Raw genomic sequence first — 15,550 nt, forward strand, 5'->3', positions numbered from 1 at the left:
GCCGTCTTCCTCAGCAGAAAAAGAGGAGGATTGGCAGATGTTAGCACAGGGCTGATCTCCTCACAAAAAAAAAAAAAAAAAAAAAAAAAAGACACAGAAGCCCAAAGTAGAAACCTGAAGACACTCGCCAGCCCCAGCCCCCTAGGTCTCTTCTGGACCCTCTCCCACCTGTGCAGGAGGAGGCAGACACTGACGTCCACCTGATCTTGATCATCTTAGGTAAAAAATGGGACCAGCCTCTTGTCCACCAACAGGGGACAGGAGAAATCAACCCCGGAAGAGTACCACACAGCACATAAAATGAGCGAGCCCCCCACCCCAGGTACCCCGGTCACCAGGTCCAAAGAGCAAAAACATAACAGAAGCAAGTTGCAGAAGGATCCTCAGGATGCGACCCTTTTATGGAAGGTTCGAGAATGTCACACAGGCAGGACCCGGTCACAGCTCCCTTTGCAGGTGCTTAGCCTGGGGTAGGGTCCCTCTGGTGGGGGAGGGAGGGTAACAGCAGGAGGGATGGGGTGGGGGCGGGCATGGCCTGCCCTGGGCTAGGAAGGAGGTGACAGTCAGACCGCAGGGCGGGAAGGAGGAAGCGCGGCCAGGCACTTCCCCAGGAGGAAGCCATGCCCGGATTTTCCCCAGGTGTGGCCCGAGGTATAAAGGGCGCCGTGAGCCAGCCGCCACCAGGTCTGCCACCAGGTCTGCCACCAGGTGCACCCCAGGACCGCTGCCAGGTGTGCCGGCCGCTCTGAGCCCAGCCGCTGTGATGGTGAGCAGCCGTCTCTCCCCACGCCCCCACCTGGATGGTGTCACCTGGACCTGAAGTGGTGGTGGTTTGCTGACCCCCGAGCTGAGGGTGTCGGGATGGGGTCCAGGAAGCCCCTCAAATCTGGGGGCAGGAGGGAGCCAGGACCCAGGAGCCCTGGTGCACTGGAGAGCTTGGACTGAGGGGCGAACCCCACTGTGCCTGTTTCCCCAACTGTAGAGAGAGGACTGTACCCCATCTTTCCACAGGCTACAGGGCAAGCTGGGGTGGCAGTGAGGTGCCCTCTTTGCTGGGCACCCCTTGACCCCCCACTACCTGTTTCACCAGATCCTCCCTGGCCTCCTGCTTCTGCTCTGGCTGCCCGCCAGCCTGGCCCGCCATGGCCCCCCACTCTGGGGGGGTCTCCACACCCACGGGACTCCACGCTGCTACTCGGCGGAAGAGCTGTCCCTGGGCCAGGTCCCCCCACACCTGCTGGCTCGAGCTGCCAAGTGGGAACAGGCTTTGCCAGTAGCCCTGGTGTCCAGCCTGGAGGCGGCATCTCGCAGGAGGCGGCAGGAGAGGCCTCCGACTGGGACCCAGTGCCCGGTGCTGGGGCCCGAGGAAGTACTGGAAGCAGACATCCACCAGCGCTCCATCTCGCCCTGGAGATACCGGTGAGGGCCACAGGGGCTCCCTGGCACCGGGGTCCCCACTGTGTGGCATTGGGCTGCTCCCTCCCCTCTCTGGGCACTGGCTTCCTGCAGACCCTCAGCCTCAGTGTTTTCACCTGTGAAATGGGACACTCACTCTGACCTCCCACCAGCCAGCCCCAAGGGCCGGGAGGGTGGGGCTCCATCAGATGAGCTCCTGCTTCCACTGATGTCTCAGCCCAGATCTCGCTTACCAGGGTCCCCTGGGGACATTCTGGGGCCCCCACTTGAGCCCCTGCAGAGGTTGGGCTGGGCCCAGTGGGGAGGGACAAAGGGGCTCCTGGGAAGCCCCTAGCCCTGCTTCTGTGCTCTGGGAGGGACACGTGGGCAATCGTCACTTATTAAGCACCAGCCGCATGCGAGGCGCTGTGCTGTGGTGCCCTATCCCACCCTCCCTGCAGCCTGACTCCCTCAGTGCCGGCAGGAAGGAGGAAAGCCCACTGCGCAGGTCCCCTGCCTGCCCGCCGGCCAAGGCTCTCTGAGGGCCAGGACGCTCACCTCATCTCTCCCCACAGCGTGGACACGGACGAGAGCCGCTACCCGCAGAAGCTGGCCTTCGCGGAGTGCCTGTGCAAGGGCTGCATCAGCACCAAGACGGGCCGTGAGACAGCCGCGCTCAACTCCGTGCCGTTGCACCAGAGCCTGCTTGTGCTGCGCCGCCAGCCCTGCGCCCCGGATGCCTCGGGGGAGCCCGCACCCGGCGCCTTCGCCTTCCACGTGGAGTTCATCCGCGTGCCCATCGGCTGCACCTGCGTCCTGCCCAGGACGGCCCAGTGACCGCCGGCCCCAGCTGGCCCCACTGTGCTGGGGGGCATGGACGGCATCCCACAGTGGACAGTCGGGGTCTCTCTCCAGAGGCCCCTCCTATTTATGTGTATTTATTGGTTATTTATGTGCTCCCGGGGCGGCCGCGGCTCCACTGCCCGTGGAGCCCCTGGGCTCCAGGCCTCTGGTTTGAGGAAATAACGGAGACAGGCGCTGGAAGGGCCATGTCCCCGGTGCCTGGAGGGGTGACCTTGTGCTGGGCAGTCCCCATCTTGAGACTCAGTTTACCCTTTCACAAAAACAGACAGTTGGGCTGGAAGGAATCTTTTTACTCTTCTAGAACTTATTAAAATGACAGAAAAGCCTCCCTCCACCTTGGTGGTCCCCCTCGCCCCATCGCTGGTCTTGGGCTGGTCCAGGCCACCCCAAGGTCCTTCTTCCAAGCCCCCCCCCCCCGCAAGGAAAAAGCACCCTTGTATTTCTAAAACAATTATTTATTTTATTTTTATTTTTTATTTTTTTGTGAGGAAGATCAGCCCTGAGCTAACATCCACGCCAATCCTCCTCTTTTTGCTGAGGAAGACCGGCTCTGAGCTAACATCTATTGCCAGTCCTCCTCCTTTTTTTCCCCAAAGCCCCAGTAGATAGTTGTATGTCACAGTTGCACATCCTTCTAGTTGCTGTATGGGGGACGCAGCCTCAGCATGGCCGGAGAAGCGGTGCGTCGGTGGGCGCCTGGGATCCGAACCCGGGCCGCCAGCAGCGGAGCGCACGCACTTAACCGCTAAGCCACGGGATCAGCCCACAATTATTTATTTTAAATGTAACTATGTGTTATTAAATTGATAAACACTCCCCAGAGCACAGCATCGGATGGCACTGCCTGGCCCTTGCTGGGCACACAGGGGCAGCCACTGGCCCAGATTGTGGTGTGTCCTTCCAGAAAGGTCTCTGCGTGACCCCCAAGTGCGTCTGGGGTGGGGGTGGGTTCTAACGCGGAGTGGAGCACAGGTGCGCCCTGCTGGCCTATGTGGCGAGCCCTCCTGGCCTGGGGATGGGCCTCGCTCCCACAGCCTGGCTGTGATGTAGGCGGACCCTCCTCCACTGGAGGGCCTGGGCATGGCCAGGCCTTTGCTAGGACGGTGAGCAGCTCATGGCAGGCGTCTCTGAGGGTAAACTCCCAGTGGGGCGGCTCAGGAGACACGCCTTTGCAGCCTGGCTGAGCGCCATCACCTTCGAGATGTCTGAGCACCCCCCAGCGGAGGCCCAGGCAGATCTGTCTGAAGTCCCGTCCGTCGGCCCAGACGCCCCTCGTGCTTTTGTCCCGAGTGGTGACCTGCCAGACCAGGGGCGGCCGAGCTGGCCGGCACCCCCAGGCCAGGCGCCCCACTCTTACTGCAGAGTTTCCTGGATCAGAGCACACTTAGGCACGCTGGGGTCGGGGGCACTTAGTGAAGGGGTGCAGGAGCATAGGCAGTTGTGGGAAAGGGCCCTGGGGCAGTTCTGGATCAGCTACAACCCCCTGAGGACCCTCAGTGTCCCCGCTGGAGATGCGTGGGCCCAGCCTGCTCAGGGCTGACGGGCTATGTTGGCATCAGTGCCTCGCTGACAGCCCGCCGTCGTCACCCACTGACTGATGCCTACTGCACAGCGCCCAGGAGGAGCAGGGGTGGTGACCTTTGTCTTGAGCCTGGAGGGGCTCCTTGAAGTACTCAGCACTTACTTACTGAGTTTCCACTATGTGCCCGGCACCAGGAACAGGGCAATAAATGGCTGGATCCTTGCCCTTCCCACGGGGTGACTGTCCACGGAGCCGCGGAGGACTGGTCTGCTGGCAGTGAAGGAATTAGGACAGCAGTGCGGGGAAGGGGGAGGGGCTGCAATTCCGAACTGAGGGTCAGGGAGGCCTCAGAGGCCACCAAGCAAAGACCAGAGTGCCGGGGCCGGCCCGGTGGCGCAAGCAGTTAAGTGCTCGCGCTCTGCTGCGGTGGCCTGGGGTTCGCCGGTTCGGATCCTGGGCACGCACTGATGCACTGCTTGGCAAGCCATGCTGTGGCAGCGTCCCATATAAACTGGAGGAAAATGGGTACGGATGTTAGCCCAGGGCCAGTCTTCCTCAGCAAAAAAAAAAAAAAAAGGAGGATTGGCAGATGTTAGCACCGGGCTGATCTCCTCACAAAAAAAAAAAAAAAAAAAAAAAAGACCAGAGTGCCATCCAGGGACCCGTGTTCCAGACAGAGGGAGCAGGCCAAAGGCCCTGAGAAGGTTGTGTGCCCGTGTCTGAGGGTCGAGGGAGGTCAGTGTGGCTGGAACCGAGTGAGCAGGGAGCGACAGTGGGCCAGAGCGGCAGGGCCAGTCCTGGGCTGGAGAGCGCCACCACACACCCCCCCGCCCCCACCGCCACCCACGTCCTGAGCTGGCACCAGAGTGTTGGCTGCAATGGTGGGAATGGCCTGCAGGGGGCGGCAGAGCAGGAAGGCGCGAAGTGACTAATCTGGATTCATGCTGAAGACAGAGCCGGGATTGGGTGTGGGGTGCATAAGTGGGGGGCGAGGTTTTGCGGACTTTCTGGAAGGCCAGAGTGGCCGTTTCCTGGGGCAGGGCTGGATTTAGACACTGGTCCAGTGGTGAGTGTTGGCCGACGGGGCAGGATGCCCGTCCCCTGGAACGTTAGAGGCCCCCAGTCCTGAACGTCTGATCTGCTGAGAGCAGGTGGAGCAGACAGGAGGTGAGGGACTGAAGCGTTTTCTGGACTTCGGGGGAGAGGCGCCCAGGGACAGCCCAGCAGGGAAGGGGCGCCCAGGCTGGGGTAGGAGCGACGCCACGCAAAGCTTCGGGGGCCGCAGGGGCTCCTGATGGAGCGACAGGCAGTGACCTGGAGGACCATGCTCAGCCCTGCCATGGCTAGTGACGAGAGAGAGAGAGAGAGAGAGAGAGAGAGAGAGAGAGAGAGAGAGAGAGAGAGTGTGTGTGTGTGTGTGTATGGGGTGTATGTGGGAGGTGGCGGTGTTTGCAGCCTCAGGACTGGAGTGAGGGGAGAGGGTAGGCTGGAAGCCCCCCACCACTGGCCTGGCTGTCCTGGGGCACTGGAGGGCCGTCCCCCTTACACAGGAAGACAAGGGGCTCCCTGGGACCCCCACTGGCTCATCTGCTTTCCCTCTTCACTCAGCCCCGAGGGTGGTCCTAGGGGTGCTTCAGAAGGTGAGTGCTGGCAGGTCTGGAAGAGCTGGGAGGGGACACACTCCCTCCTAGGCCCGGGAAGCTCATTTCCAGAGTAGAAACTCAAATACTTGGAGTTCCAGATACCGTATTTCACAGAATAGATGATGCACCCTGATTCCGTGTGCCACTGAGAAGACGGCACCGCTGCTGCTAACGAATCCGCAATAGGGCCCGTGGTTTGGGGGGGGACCCCCACGCCCCTTGCCCGCAGGAAGATAGAGCCTGTGGTACTGAGGGTGCCCCTCAGGGTCTGGGGGAACCTCCCCCCACTGCCCATCAGCCCACAGGAAGAGCCACATGCAGCTTTCATTTCTTTATTGTGGGGCCGCTGGGGAAGCGGCTAGAGGCTTGAGGCTCTGGTCACACAAGGGTCAAACGACCTCATCGGTCACTGGGATGGGGTTTTCCTGGGGGCCGCCGGGGACACTTGCTGCAGCCGCTGCCGCCTCCTCCTCACTGGGCTTCTTGCGGGCCTCAGCAGGGGGGCGGGGTGGGGGGTTGCTGGGCGGCTGCTTGATGGTGGCCCCGACCTGCGGACGCTCTTTGGGTTTGGGCTCGATGGGAGTCCACTGCTCGCCACGGATGGCGGCCTGCAGGACACGGAGGGGCTGGGTGAGGGGGCCTCCGAGGAGCCACCTCCACTCCCACCCCAACCCTGCACCCCCCACCTCCACCAGGGAACAGGGCGGGACCCAAGTCTGAATCCCCTAAGACGTGAAGAGACTGCGACTCAGAGAGGTTACGTGACTTGGTTGAGGCCACACAGCCAGGACCTGGCTCTGCCTGACCCCAAATTCGAGCTATTTCACCATGCCAGGAGGGGCCCCACAAGGGGGAAGGGGGCGTGAAATCGCTGGGCTGTGCACCACTTCCAGGGACACATTCCACCACCAGGCCTCCCCCGGAGACTACCAGCCAGGAGCAGGACAGGGAGGCCAGGCCTGGGTGTCCATCACGCTGAGTCAGGCAAGCTGGGCAGCTCGCAGGGTGGAGAGGCCCAGGAGGGCAGCCAGGGAGGGCAGGGGCCCCTTTCAGCCCTGGTGGGTGGTGCCCACTCACCCTGGACCCACCCTGGCCTGGAGCCTCCTCCGGGGCACCCAGGCATGTTGAGGGGTGAAGAGTGTGCAGCCTGGGGAACTTACTAAAATGCAGGCTCCTGGGCCCTACATCCCTGCGACACGCTGAGTGGACCTGAGAATGTGTATTTTTAATTTCATATCCCATAATATTTGATAGATTAAAAAATATGTGATATCATATAATTTATGAAGCATAAGAATAAAATGAACATCTCTGATCCCACCTCCTAACTTAAAAACTAGAACATTTTATCCTGAAAAGTAAAACTATAAAGTTGATAGAAGAGAATGCAGGAAAACAGTGTGTGGGCGGGAAAGACATTTTTAAAAGCACAAACGATGAAGCAAATAAACAAATGGATAAACGTCTGTCCCCGCTCAGTGAGGATGCCCCGGGCGGAGAGAGCAGACCCTCAATGGAGACGGGGAGAGCATTTAGAGTGTGTAAACTGAGGAAGGATCATGATTAAAACACAGGGAGATTCCTGCAACTTAAGGAGAAAAAGACAAACCCTAAGAGAAAAATGCGCCAAGGCCGAGACCAGGCATCTCAGAAGAGGGCGTTCGGACGGTGAGGCCCGTGAGGAGGTGCCCAACGCCGTCCTCAGAGAGGGTCAAGTACCCCATGGGCTCTGTCAGCCTCACGGCGCTGAGAGAGGGCAAGAACCACGGTGGGGGGCCGGGAACCGCGGCCCCGGGGAGGGGCGTGTCTAGGCGGGGAGCCGGCCGCCACCACTCAGGAATGCAGGGGCTGACCCCGGACCCTGCAATTCCGCTCTGGTTTAACCCAAGGAATTCTCACTCGGGTTGTCGAGGGCGCGGCCCCGTGTGGCAGCGGGAGCCGGGAGGATGCGGGCGGCCCTGGGAGGGTGCAGAGGCTGGACGTGGGGATGTGCGTGCACCCAAGGCCAGAGAAGCAGCAGGCCAGAGAGACGAGCGACAGCAGGGAGTCCTGCGGGTGAGACCAAGACGCCAGCAGCCCTGGTCCCTACATTTAGCGCATGCACAAAACCGCTGCGCGTTTCCTAAGAACAGGTACGAAAGAAAAGAGGAACATCAAACACCAGGGAACAGTGCGAGCGTGTGGCCCAAAGCTGTGCCTGGCGGAGCGTCCCCACACCCGACTAGAGACTGCGTCATGTGCATCCTGACAGGGGCCCTCCACATGCATCTCAGCTCCAGCAAACCTGCCCCAGGCAGTTTGGGAAAACGTCCACGTGGTGTCTGCCCTGTTAACGAGCCCCTCGGAGGTGCTCCTGACTGCATGCCAAATTGGAGCAAGGGTGGTTTAGGTGAGAAAAGTCTGGTAAATGGAGCACAGTCCAGGCTGGGCCTTGGCTGGCTGTGTGACCGTGGGCTAGCCACGTCACCTCTCTGAGCTTCTGCCTCTTCCTCTGTGAAGTGGGGCCCCACCACCCACCGGGCAGGGCTGTCATGCAGATTAAAGGAAAAATCAGGAAACAGCCAGCGCACGTTAGATGTGCACCATCCCCACGACGTGAGCAGGGACACAGGCTCCTGGCCTTGGCTTGGTCTGCAGAGCCAGCTTCAGGGACCGAGGTATCAAGCACCAGTGGGGCTGACCGCGGAGGACACCACTCACCAGCAGATAGATGCCGCTCGCAATGGCCAAGCAGGCTGTCCCCAGGATGGTGGCAAGCAGGAAGCCTGCAGGGACTGACAGCCTGGGGAGGGGGTGGGGGGATGGAAGACTCAGAAGGGCAGTCTGCAGCCCCAGGCCTTGGTCAGAGGCCACAGGATCTCAGGACAAAACAGACCGTAAGTGTGCTGTCCCAGGACCCCAGACAGGGGGGACACCCAGCCTGCCACAGGTCGGGCTTCCCAGTTTGGGTCCCTCGAGCTGTCCTCTCTCTTGACTTGTGCCTCAACAATCCTGCAGACACTGGCTCTCGGCCCCTAGCCCCATGCTGGGAGGAAGCCCGAGCAGCTGGAGCAGCTGGAGCGTCACACGGTGTCCCGGCCTTCCCAGTAGGAACCACCAGACAGGGGCGCAAGCCAGCCAACCAGCGCCGCGCCGGGGAGCCCCGCCAACCCGAGCCCTGACCCCTGATTTAAGCTGCTGAGGTCTGGGATGAATTGTTACGTGGCAGGAGATGACGGATGCAAGGTTGGGGAAGCTCTGGCAGAGCCCAGACCTGGGTTTTTGTTTGGAAAAACACCTGGGCTCTCCTGTCCAGGCAGCCAGGCCAGGGCCTCCCTGGCCCCCCGAGGGGCAGCGGGGGTCACTCACCCAAGGTGCAAGAAGGCCCGGACGTAGTAATTCCTGGTGAGGGGCCCGAACACCTTCACCACTTTCGTCATGTGCTTCTGTCCACTAAGCAGAGGGAGGGAGGGGACAGGCCGTGTCCTACTCAGGATCCCCACCACCTGCCCCACCCCAGGGCATCCCAGCTTCCTTCCTCCCAGGGACCACGAGGCCACAGCGGCTGGGCAGCCACCAGCCTCGGTTTGCCCAGGACAAATGGGTTGGTGCTGGAGCCTCGGAGGGACGGAACCAGGCTCCTGCAGGGCTACTGGCCAAGCCTCCCAGCCCCTGGGACAAACCCCAGAGCAGCAGGGGCCGGAGCGGGGAGACTCACCATCTCTCCATGGTGGATCCCTTTCTCCTCTTCCCCCGGGGGTACTCCAGCAGGCAGACGAACACACCTGCCACACTGAAGCCACAGTTAAGGAACAGCTCAGCTCAGCCTGAGGGCCACAGTGAGCCCCTTGCTGATAAGAAAACAGAGAGGCGCAGCCGCCGCCTGGGGCTCACACAGCAGGGAAACAGCAGGTGGCCACTTCACTGCCTGTCCTGCGCCCTCCCTCCCCCGACGCCTGCCTTGGCTTCCAGAGGGCCTGTACCGGCTGGGCGGGCAGAGCCAGGAGGGGACAGAGGGTTCCAGCCCACTCCTGGACAGGCCCAGCCGGCTGGGGAGGGTGGCTGATAGAAGGGGGTGCAGAGGGGGTCCCGAGCATCCCGAGGCCTCAGTGTCAGACCTCAGGGCCGCTGACACCTGCCCCTTCGCCAGGACCCAGGCCGGGTGGGTCTGCCTCTGACCGCCACGCGGTATCGACAGGTGGCTCCCCTGCCTTGAGCCTTGGCTTCCAAAGCTGCAGCTGAGCCCACCCCGCCCTCTCGCCGCTGCCGAGTCCAAAGGGCCCAGGGACATAAGCAGCTCTCCGCACACTGTGAAGTGCTGTGCCCCCGGGCCCACTGGCACTGCCCGCCCAGCCCACCCTGGGGTCCACACTGGGAGGATACATGGAGTAGGCACCAAAGTACCACTGGGTGAACTGGGCAGCAGTGGCCACGATGCCTCCTGTGATGAGGACTGTGGGCAGAGGAGAAGCGGGTTAGTAGGAGCCCCACCCTCCGAGGGGCATGCCCGGCCCGTCCCTGCAGGGCTGGGGTCTGCAGGGGGTCTGGCCACCTCCCCTTGTGCTCCCCCCTCCCACGGCTGGGCCACCCATCCACCACAGAGATGCCCTCCAGTCCCTCAACGCGTGTGCCCAGGACAGGGACCCAGGCGGTGCAGACCCCGGCAGACAGTGGGGGATGCCATCCCCGGGCAGCGGCCGTGAGCCGGGGCAGGCGCTGCAGGAGCAGCGGGCAGGAGGTGGGTCCTGGACTCCACCTGGACACTCGCGCGCGCTCTCGTCGTTTTGAGTTTTTGCTTGATGCATTTACAGACCACGCTGTTGACTGCTGATTTTGTGTCTGCTCCTGGATGTTCTCTCCTCCCCACAGGGGGTCCCCGTTTGTCCCCACTCACGTTTGTCTGATACTGATAACCCCACAGCCTCCTTTGGGTCGGTATTTGTCAGCCGGTCCGTCCTTTATTTTCAGCTCTGTGGTCCTGCTTTCTGCGGGCCTGCTGTAAGCCGCATGGATCTGGATCTGTTCTCCCCAGTAATTTTCTTTTGCAATTTTTGTTGTGGTAAATATACATAACATAAAATTTTCCATTTTAGCCATTTTAAAGTGTCCAGTTCAGTGGCGTTAAGTACATTCACATTGTTGTGCAACCATCACCACGATCCATCCCCAGACCTTCCAATGATTTATTGAGGTGTAATCATTACATACAGTAAAATGCACAGGCATGAGCTTGGCGACTCTTACAGGTGGGTTCCCCCATGGACCTCCACCCAAATCAAGATTTCCATCATCCCAGAAAGTTCTCTCATGCCCTGTCCAGGCGACACCTGGAACCTGACATCTGGCTTCTCTTGCTCAACAGAAGGTTGTCAAGGTCGTTCACGCAGTTTTCATGGATTGCTATCTCCTGTTTTTTCTTACTGAAGAGATTTCTATTATATGAATCGACCACGTTTATTTATCCATTCTTCTGTCTTTGAGACATTTCAGTGGCTTCTAGTTTTTGACTATTATGAATAAGCTGCGATAGCTAAATTTTTTATATTTTAATCAGTCTGATAGTAAATTTAACATATTTTGTTGACAGTGATTGCAGACAGTTTGAACTTATTTCATTATCTTGTTTTCTCTTTAACAGTGTCTTTGTTGCTTCTCCTGCCTTCTGCTGACCTGATCAAACTTTTTTAATTTTAAAATTCCCCTTCTTGCACCGCATGTGGACTTTAGAATGTGTAACTTCATTCTCACCCCATTATTAATTATTTATAGTCAATACTTGTTCATCGGTGTCTTTACTCTTGTGTCCCAGGCTTTTCTTCTGGATTCAGTTTTCCTCTTGCTGAAGCACATCCTGCAGTAGCCCTTTCAGTGAGAGTCGTGAGTAGCAACTCTCTGGATACCTGAAAATGCCCTCATTCTGGAATGACAATTTATCTGGGTATTGAATTCATGTTTTTCTCTCAGCACCTAAGATATTATCCCACCATTTTCTGGTATCTATTACTGATGATGAGAAGTCTGAAGTCAGTCTGATACTAATCTATTGTTTTCTCCAGTAAGTTTTAAGATTTTATTTAATGGTCTGTAATTTCATTACAATGTGTCCAAGAAGGGTTTGTTTTCCTTTATTCTGTAAAGGACTTCGTTTTCTGCTTCAACGTGAGATTTCTTCATTTCTGGAAAATGCTCACCCATTATCCTTCTGTATTGCTCCGTTCATTCTGTTGATTCTGCCCCCTGGAACCTACATGGTGCCTGTGTTGGGTCTCCTTGTACTGTCATACATGGCTCAACGTCTAGTCCCTACTTCCCACCTCTTCGTCTCTTTGAGCTGTGTTCCGTGAGGTCTCCTCAGACCCGTCTTCCATTTCCCTAATTCTCTCTCCATCTCTGTATAGTGTTCAATTCATCCAGTAACCTTTAATGACTTATCTTTTTTATTTGTAGACATTCTATATTAGCTCACTTTTTGCACTGTCCTATTCTTGCTGTATAATTTTCTATTCCTTTATCCCCCTGAATGGCTTTATTTTTTTTATTTATTTATTTTTTTTGTGAGGAAGATCGGCCCTGAGCTAACATCTGCTGATCCTCCTCTTTTTTGCTGAGGAAGACTGGCCGTGGGCTAACATCCATGCCCATCTTCCTCCACTTTATATGGGACACCACCACAGCATGGCTTTGCCAAGCGGTGCGTTGGTGCACGCCCGGGATCCGAACTGGCGAACCCCGGGCCGCCACAGCGGAGCGCATGCACTTAACCGCTTGCGCCACTGGGCTCGCCCCTGAACGGCTTTAAACACACCCATATGCTTAAACGCATACCCACGTTCTCATGTCTCTTCCGAATAGCACTAGTAGTGCTGGCTCTAGGGAGGGATGTTCTCCTGTTGACAGTGTCTGCCGACTCTCCCTCAGAGAGTTTGCTTCCTCAAGTGGTGGGACGCTTGTGAGCTGTGCCCAGCAGGGTCTGTCTTGTGTCTCGTGTGCCCTGGTTGAGGAAATGCCCCAATAGACGACTTCACCTTTGCCTCTGCTGGGGGCCTATGGGCTTCTCCAGTCCTGAACCCAGTGGATTTGGATTTCTTGGTCCCAGGGTAGAGAACAGTCAGCCTCACCCCGTGCACAGCAGTTTCTCGGGTTTTGTCTTGTTTGTGACCTTCTTCTTCCAGGCCCCGGCAGCAGATAGCAAGCTTCCTTGGAGGGGTGGCTTTCTAGCTCTTTCTTACACAGGCAGCCCCTCCTGGCTCTGGCTTCAGCACGCAGCTCACACAGCCCTTTCCCACACAGGAAAGCCTGAGCCCGGGGGTCCACTTCCCCAGGCCCCTTCCTTCCGCCCCAGCGCAGCACCTTGACCCGCAGTCTGCGTCTGCTGCCAGCAGGTTTCCCATTCTTGGGGTTGAGCTCAGCAGCGTGTTAACTCTGGGTTTGCTGGTCAGCACTTCTGTGAGCTGCAAGAGATGAGGGCGGCCTCCTCATGTGTTCAGGCAGCACACGGTCCACTCGTCCCGGGGTGTAACCTCCCCGTCCTGAGCTTCAGGCTCGCTGCCTCCCGTGAGCAAGAGGGGGCTGAGACACCACTGGCTCACCAGGGAGGCATGAGGACGCTACCTACTGCGTGCAGGGGTCCCTGGGAGTGCTGGGATGCTGCAGGGACAAGACAGACACGCCTCAGCTCTCACGGGGCTTACAGTCTCATGCGGGGACAGAAATAAATATCAGGTAGTGGTGACCTGGAACAAGGGATGTGACAGAAATGTCTGGGGCTACCACAGGCTGGGTGCTCTGGAACAATTTCTCCGAGCCAAGTCTTCATCTGACCCAAGAAATGGAGGAGCCAGCCACGGACGCTCCAGAGGCCATTCCTGCAGAGGCCCTGCAGTGTGCTAGGGAGACCCAAGGACACACAGGAGGGGAAGGGAGGGCACTGAGAGGGAGCAGGGGCAGAGCGGTCAGAATTGGGCTTTTATTCTTCGCAATGGGAAGCAGCTGGAGGGTTTTTGGCAGGAGGTGACATGATCTGATTAGATGGGATTTTCTACCATAAAAAAGAAGCCTGTTCGAGGAGACTGTTGGGAGGGCCTGGCCAGTCCTGAGCAGGCCAGGTGGCTGCAGTTGATCCTGAGTCAGGAAGAGAAGTCAGCACAAGGAGGAATTCAGAGCAGGAAGGATCCAGGAGACCGCCCGACACATCGCCCCATCTGATGGTGGAGGAAACTAAGCCATAGCTGGTAACTTCCCTAGGTCTTGACCTCACTGTCTGTAAAGTGGACAGGAGCTCAGACATTAGCTAAGGCAGGGCAGAGAAAGCCTGCACATGTGGGGCGTGCAATGGATGGGGCCACGGGACAGTCACTATCTGCGCCCGCGGGCGATAGAACGCAGGCCGCCCAGCTCTCAGGGAGCTGCCCTCCGTTGCTCTCTACTTCCTGGGGGGTGGGGAGCTGTGGGAGGAAGGGAGGCTGGTCTGCAGCAGTCTAAGACCTCACAGCCCTCAACAAGCAGAGGGACAGCCTGGGACAGCTCTGGGGAGAAGCAATGGGAACTACCTGACCCACTGATTTCTCAGCCACTCTAGAAGCAGAAACAGGGGTGACCTGCCTGGACACACAGAACAGACCACTGGGCCCCGTGCTCCAAAGCTGCCCATCCCAAAATGTGATCTGACAGTGGGCGTGCTGGGGAGCCTTCATCTCCCTCTGCTCCTTTCCCTCCCAGAGCTTCACCTCCGCTCATCCATGCCCAGGTGGCAAGGGGGCCTTGAGGTGGGTCCCAGGTAAACGGTGGTGGCTGGGACCCTCTTCCTCATCACATTCTCACACTCTTCCCAGCCACTCCCACTGGGCATAGGTCCTTCCTGCGAGGGGCAGGTCCCCAGAGGTAAGGGGGGCAGAGCCTCTGAGCAGCTTCCTCTTGCCTCAGAACCTGCCCCCTCTTGAGTGGTTCCTGCTTCCAATTGCAAATTGGGGAGCAGACCCCACTGCTCCCTAACCAGAGCTCCTGAACACAAGGCGGCCAGGGTGGAGGGGCCCTGCCATCCTTCCCCAGAAGCAGTCTCCTGGAATTGAGCTGGGAGGGGCTCCTTCTGGGTGGTTTCCAAGAGCCTTGTGAAATCCTAGATGTCCTTCCGTGCAGACTTGGGCTGGGCCCCAGAGGGAGAGTGGTCACCACCCCAGGAGCTGAGTCCCTCGCCAGAGCGCAGGAGGAGCCCACTGTGCAACCTAGGACCCCGGAGGTGGAGCCCCTGGCAACCTCCTGGCTGAAGCCCCTACTCCAGTGCAGGAGGGGCCGTGGGGCAGGTTGTCCCATGGGGTTTTCCCAACTCTGAGGGGTGGTGACTCCCCGGAAACCACCGGGCTGAAACTTCCTCTTCCACTTCTGCGCGGGGGTGGGGGAGTGAAGAGGGGACATCTAAGGGCCAGGGGATGGGACGGGGGGAATGGGAGTGGGGTGGGGTGCTGCACGGGTCTGCAGGGGCTGGAGGGTCTCTGAACCCCCTCTGCAGTCTGAGGTCTCTGACTGCCCCGCCAGGCTCCAGCCCGCCCCGCCCCGGGCCCGCCCCACAGCTGCAGGTCCCTGGCTGGAATCTCAAGCCCCCACCCCAGGCTTCAGCTCCCACTTTCTCGCCCGCAGCCCGGGGTCTCTGACCTCTCAGGAGCCTAGCTCCCCGCACCCCATCTCGAGCCCGCCCCTTTCCTCGGCCTGCAGTCTGGAGTCTCCTGGACTCCCACTTCCCAGCCCGCAACCCGCTGACTCCCGATGCCCACGACTCCAGCCTGCACTGCCGGGGCCGCAGCCCGGGGTCTCGGGCCCCCGGGTGCCCAGGCTCAGCCCCCGCCCCAAGCGCGGGATCCCGGGTGCACTCACTCAGGCCGGACGCCAGTGCCTGCTCGTTGGCCCACATGGCCCACTCGATCTGCCCCATGGCGGCGGCGGCTCAGCTCGGACTCCGCGGCCGCGCTCCCGCCTGGCCTCTCGCCCCTCCGCCCCTCCGCCGCGTCCCGGCCCGAGTTCCGGCCCCGCCCCGCCCCCGGCCGTTCGCCCCGCCCCCAGCCCCCAGGAGACAGACTGGCTGGGCCGGTGGGATCCGACGTCTCGGGGTGCTGACGCAGGAGACTTGCTCCCCGAGAGCCCGGCCCGGGAGCTC

The 15,550-nt window shown here is 59.4% G+C and overlaps 2 protein-coding genes across 2 annotated transcripts; one reads left to right on the forward strand and one right to left on the reverse strand.

Annotated features, from left to right (window-relative positions):
• Nucleotides 1-620: 620 nt before the first annotated feature.
• On the forward strand, nucleotides 621-2,340 carry IL17C (interleukin 17C). The gene is made up of 3 exons (XM_058528601.1): nucleotides 621-731; nucleotides 1,091-1,419; nucleotides 1,971-2,340. The coding sequence occupies exons 1-3, from the start codon at nucleotides 621-623 to the stop codon at nucleotides 2,230-2,232; spliced, it is 702 nt and encodes a 233-aa protein (XP_058384584.1). The 3' UTR covers nucleotides 2,233-2,340.
• A 3,402-nt stretch (nucleotides 2,341-5,742) lies between these two features.
• LOC131396292 (cytochrome b-245 light chain) lies at nucleotides 5,743-15,400 on the reverse strand. The gene is made up of 6 exons (XM_058528453.1): nucleotides 15,271-15,400; nucleotides 9,787-9,856; nucleotides 9,122-9,196; nucleotides 8,773-8,856; nucleotides 8,125-8,206; nucleotides 5,743-6,032 (listed from the first exon to the last, which is right to left on the reverse strand). The coding sequence occupies exons 1-6, from the start codon at nucleotides 15,326-15,328 to the stop codon at nucleotides 5,814-5,816; spliced, it is 588 nt and encodes a 195-aa protein (XP_058384436.1). The 5' UTR covers nucleotides 15,329-15,400; the 3' UTR covers nucleotides 5,743-5,813.
• Nucleotides 15,401-15,550: the final 150 nt, after the last annotated feature.

Source organism: Diceros bicornis, chromosome 32 (genome assembly GCF_020826845.1).
Source record: "Diceros bicornis minor isolate mBicDic1 chromosome 32, mDicBic1.mat.cur, whole genome shotgun sequence".
Classification (NCBI taxonomy): Eukaryota; Metazoa; Chordata; class Mammalia; order Perissodactyla; family Rhinocerotidae; genus Diceros; species Diceros bicornis.

Excerpts from the sequence above, each read along its gene's own strand:
- IL17C (XM_058528601.1), top strand. The coding sequence starts at position 621 with ATGCCCGGATTTTCCCCAGGTGTGGCCCGAGGTATAAAGGGCGCCGTG. Across the intron at positions 732-1,090 it reads CACCCCAGGACCGCTGCCAG|ATCCTCCCTGGCCTCCTGCT; the intron begins GTGTGCCGGCCG and ends CTGTTTCACCAG. Across the intron at positions 1,420-1,970 it reads ATCTCGCCCTGGAGATACCG|CGTGGACACGGACGAGAGCC; the intron begins GTGAGGGCCACA and ends CTCTCCCCACAG.
- LOC131396292 (XM_058528453.1), bottom strand. The coding sequence starts at position 15,328 with ATGGGGCAGATCGAGTGGGCCATGTGGGCCAACGAGCAGGCACTGGCG. Across the intron at positions 9,857-15,270 it reads GGCACTGGCGTCCGGCCTGA|TCCTCATCACAGGAGGCATC; the intron begins GTGAGTGCACCC and ends CTCTGCCCACAG. Across the intron at positions 6,033-8,124 it reads CGAGCGGCATCTATCTGCTG|GCCGCCATCCGTGGCGAGCA; the intron begins GTGAGTGGTGTC and ends CGTGTCCTGCAG.